Below are 4,675 nucleotides of genomic sequence, written 5' to 3' on the forward strand. Positions count from 1 at the left end.
TTGCGACTGCGAGAGTAAATAAGATGATCTCTCAACATCGTACATGATTATTAACGACTGTCACGTATATATAGCACAAACAATGTTTTGCAAAAAGCAGTCTGAGTAATATTTATTAAAAAGACCTAAGAAAGTTATCTCGGTTGATTTTCTTAGCAAGATTTAAGCATAATTCTCATCATCTGTGTAATTTCTACATTCCTGTGATACTAGAACCCGGAAATCGTACTGGCAAATAAAGTTTTAATGCCAGATGGAAGTGAGGGTGATAGGTTTGGTTTACACTGGGAATTCAACACAGTCTTCCAGTCGCTTTTCAAAGGGTTTCTTTCCAAATAGTTCTCTTCATCCACTACCACGTCTCAGTAGTAAGTGTGGAATTGGGCTTTTTGTAATGCATATTATGATCGTGGTACGGTGGCGCAGCCACCACGGACTTAAGTGACATCATTATTCACTGCAGGGTTGAGGATATGATGCTCATACATTTCCAGGCCACTTGACACACGCGGATCAAATGCAATCAGTACGTAGCATAAAGTGACAAGATGCAAGGAAATGCATAAGCAGTGAGGTTAGTATTCCATAGCATAAATTGGGGCCTGCTGGTAGCGCTTTTCATTTATTCAATCACTTGTAGACTGCGACATTTTACACCATAGGCGTGACTCTACCTCTTCATTGGATAGAACCTATGACATTGTAGATGCATGATGTAGTGTATTGGTGACGCCACCTTCGTGTAGCAGTCAAACGTGGTGTGATGCGGGAGAGATACTAAAGTGGAGGATGTGGGCCTGAAGTGGCAATAGTGACGTTTGGTGGGATCAGTTTAGCCACCTTGTACCGACTGACGCGCCTTCGTCGCTTTGAAGTGGCCCAACTCTCGAACTGATGTATAAGCAAGCTTTTGCAGGCGCATATCAATATCTAATTAGAATTCTACGTAGCTGTCAGTAGTCCCATGTAAACCAATTCACTCATTCTGAATAACGGTAGATAGCGGCGCAGACTTCCACTGCATCAAAATGCCAAAATAAGAACAATCACGAAATTGCCCTCAGAGAGAGGCCTGCACAAGTAGCACCTGAAGATAGCTACATCAAAATAGCAATGCTTTAGTTTCTCTTTGTGGACTGTTTATCCTCCCATGGAACATTTTACGTTCTTTTGCAAAATCTCCACTTCTCACATCCTGTTATATATCACTTCAATATTGTGTGAAACACCATCACGTCGCCGAGACTGATTCAACTTCGCCAGTTGATCTTTAACCCTGCAGACAGTAAATATGAATTCTATGCTGTAACCAGTACGCAGTATTGACGACGGAATGTAGTGCCCTTAAGTCACATTGAATCACCACCAATGCTGTTCTATTTAAAAATCAAAGGTGGATTCCAAATCACACCTGCAATTCCTCTTCAGTGTGACCTACCTTCGTGCAGAACCTTGTTGTTCTAACTGCATGCTATTGGTGAGAAACAAGGAGCATAAAAGAATGAATCAAAATATCGAAGGCTCGAATTTCTAGTCTTTGTTAATGCCAGCATTGTTTTAAGTATCAGTACTGATTGCAAATACCACTTCTTCAAGTGCGGTCATGCTCTCGCATTTCCGTTCATCAAAAAGTAGTTTCTGATTTTAAAAAGAGCTGTTATTTATCAGCGGATGTAATTTAGAAGTCTTTATTTACCTTGAACTATTAAATTATTAAATTATCCAAAGCTAAAGATAAATTCGTTGAGTCAAGAATGGTATAGCGCCATGCCTTGTCTTAAAAACCGCAGAAAAATACATCAGAGGAAGACCTTTTGAGGTATTAGGCGAGAGATGGGAAGGAATGCCCATATCGGCTAGATGTTGGCAGAATTAATCCGCAGTGACTGTGGCACACGTCATGCATGGTTGTGTTCTAATATGTCAAGGGCATAAAAGGAGGGTAATGCATAGGGTTTTTATCATCTCTACAATCCTGTGAGAATAGCAATGGGTGGTTCTGTATTTTGTTTTTCAAGCGAGCCTGATCCGCATACAGCTGTACTAATTTCTTTGGCCTGTAATAGTGCTCATGTGACAACGAAGATGGTATCTGCAATAACCCGATATATGTGGATGGAGGAATGTCCTGTGTTTTGCAAGGAAGCGATGATAAAATCTGGTGACACTAGGTTTAAACAATTGAAGAGCAACCTATTAGAATATACTGGTACAGGAACAGACAGTTATTTAGGCATGAATTTTTAAAGCTGACTTTTGCTTCTCTGCATATGCCTTCACGAATAGCCATCAGTTCATAGTGAGTGCTGTGCACTGAACTATCACTGCCTTTAGGGAAGGCGAGATCTGTTTATAGGAAAGATTACGATATTTTACTTGTGCAAATACACTTGTCAATCCAGACATCGAGTAAAGTTTGTCCTTACCGAATGTGCCAAGTTTTTGAGCACAAGCTGGATTAACTTTACACATGGGGTGTATTAGGCACTTAATTTTCTTCTCATAACATCAAAGTTTTTGGTTGTACTGTTGGTAGAAACAGTTAAAGTTTTGCATAAATCCGAGTTGTAGCTGTAATTAGTACCCAGACCGTACGAGGCGTCTGCATGAATCGCGTATCTTCTGTTAAAGACTTTTACACAGCCAATACGCGGTGCACTACCAAGAGGCGCCCTCATTTTTAATCCACTAGCGCTGCGTTCGATTTTGGCACTAAGGGCCGTGCATGGAGTGTTCCACTCACTACTTTAATTATTTTACATTCACTCAAGGATTTTGTGACAAAGCAGTTCGAAGGCATTTTTACAGTTTTTATTCGCAAACGTATATTATTTTACTGCTTCATTCGCATATGGCACATATAAGATGTCCGAAAAAGGGATAATATTCTAACATTTTCTGCAATACAGTGAAAGTGCAAAGGACGGAAGCAAAAGATGAATCACAAACATTTGGATTTTGGGGCAATATTAAATTGGAATGGGGATTTGCCCAAAGAAAAGCAAGCAAATCGACGGAAGGAGAAATTAAGAAGGAAAACGAAAAAGAAATGAATATAGAAATAAAATATACATAGAGCGATGCACTCTACAATATTGCAAGAGCCAATAAAGCGGCAGAAGTGAGAGATGATAAAAGTAGGGGAAGAAGGCCAAATGAAGTGAAATGTGGGGGAGTAGGATGTGTTATATCAGGCCAGCAACTCCGGGCGTCCCACTACCGTCACCCATGCAAGTACCGACCCGGACCGACTTAGCACAACCTCGACAATGTGACGGAAACCGCAAAGGTTTCAACGTAGTGCAGTCGCTGACGCTATTTCGCTTTTCATATTGCACAATTCATCGTGCACCTTTTCTAACTGACCAGGCATTGCAGCACTTCTGCCTTCCTCTCAATGCTCTTTGGTTTTCCTAGCTAATTTCTGCCCACCCCTTCATACATTCATTTACCTGTTTATGCACTCATTGTTGCATTCTCTCCATCCATCCGCTCTTCTCTTCGTTCATACCATCACATTAAAACGGTGGCCAAACAGTCACAATTCTTCCTTTATCTCCTAGTCCCGCTTGACATGGAAGCGTTATAACGCCGCAGTCATACCTTTTCTCTCAAATGTGTCCTGTGGTTTAGAATATGAAGAGGAACCTTAAGAACATCAGAATCGTCACCGCTATGGATAGAAGTTGAGTACTTAGTAGAGCCTAATTAAGAAGAATAAAAAGCCGTAAGAGATTAATGACAATGCGGCTGTTTTATTTTCAATTCGCATGACGAAACCTGCTATAAGTCACTTTGTATTTGAGAAACATAATGCGAATATTGACTGGTCCCGAATAGCACTGTCACGCAGCCTAGTCTGTAACTGCAAAACCGGTCATTTTGCTATCATGGATAGATTTCCAGTGCTTCACAAGTTGAGTCTACCTTAGTCTTTACTCGTCACTTCTTATTCGAGACGTATTGGAATGACGAAGGTTGCACGAACTTGCATTTAAAGGCTCTCCAACACAGAAGTCACAGCGTATGATCCGGCCTTGCCTCTCGCATCTTCCTCAATTAATCTCGCAACACCTAAAGCTTTGGGTGAATCGCTGCACAAGCAGCAAGCATGGTGCTGTTGGCTACTGACTTCACCTGATAATAGCATAGAAGGTTCGTAAGAAGCAACTCCTTTCTGTTACCTGTTAATAGCTCATTTATGTTTCGTTGTCGTGAACCACTTGTCTAACTTCGGGAACAATTCCGTCCACTTAATTGATGCAGATGTGAATCAACGAAAGCATTGATTAAATATCTCTTGACACGCCAATTTCGATTCATTTTAATTTCTATTGACACACTACTCCGTGGACAATGAATAGTAGAACGGTAGATGTGCATTTTGTACTTCCGTCTTACAACAGAGAAGTCTGAGTACTTTGACTACCCTATCAAATTCAGTCTTTAAGGGGCAGAGGTAATTTATCTTCTCTCGAAATGGTGATCTTAATAAGAAATCGGTCCGTTGCGCTTCAACAACTGTGCAAATGTCAGTTAGGGAACAGAGGTCTTTTTACATCAGCAGGAAGCTTACTCAACGCGAGTAATTCTGTGTATTTAGACCCTGCAGCCACCAAGCAAAATATAATGTGTTTGCCTGAAATAACATATATGCAGAAAAGAATGTGTAGAG

General features: G+C 40.7%; 1 protein-coding gene across 1 annotated transcript; it reads right to left on the minus strand. All coding sequences in view use genetic code 11, as the record gives it.

The window, feature by feature from the left end:
• Nucleotides 1-678: 678 nt before the first annotated feature.
• Nucleotides 679-922, minus strand: EGR_09941 (hypothetical protein; the record flags this gene model as incomplete). Its single annotated transcript, XM_024499190.1, has 2 exons — nucleotides 679-777; nucleotides 848-922. The coding sequence occupies 2 exons, from the start codon at nucleotides 920-922 to the stop codon at nucleotides 679-681; spliced, it is 174 nt and encodes a 57-aa protein (XP_024346396.1).
• Nucleotides 923-4,675: the final 3,753 nt, after the last annotated feature.

This window comes from Echinococcus granulosus (genome assembly GCF_000524195.1).
Source record: "Echinococcus granulosus chromosome Unknown EG_S00177, whole genome shotgun sequence".
NCBI classification, from domain to species: Eukaryota; Metazoa; Platyhelminthes; class Cestoda; order Cyclophyllidea; family Taeniidae; genus Echinococcus; species Echinococcus granulosus.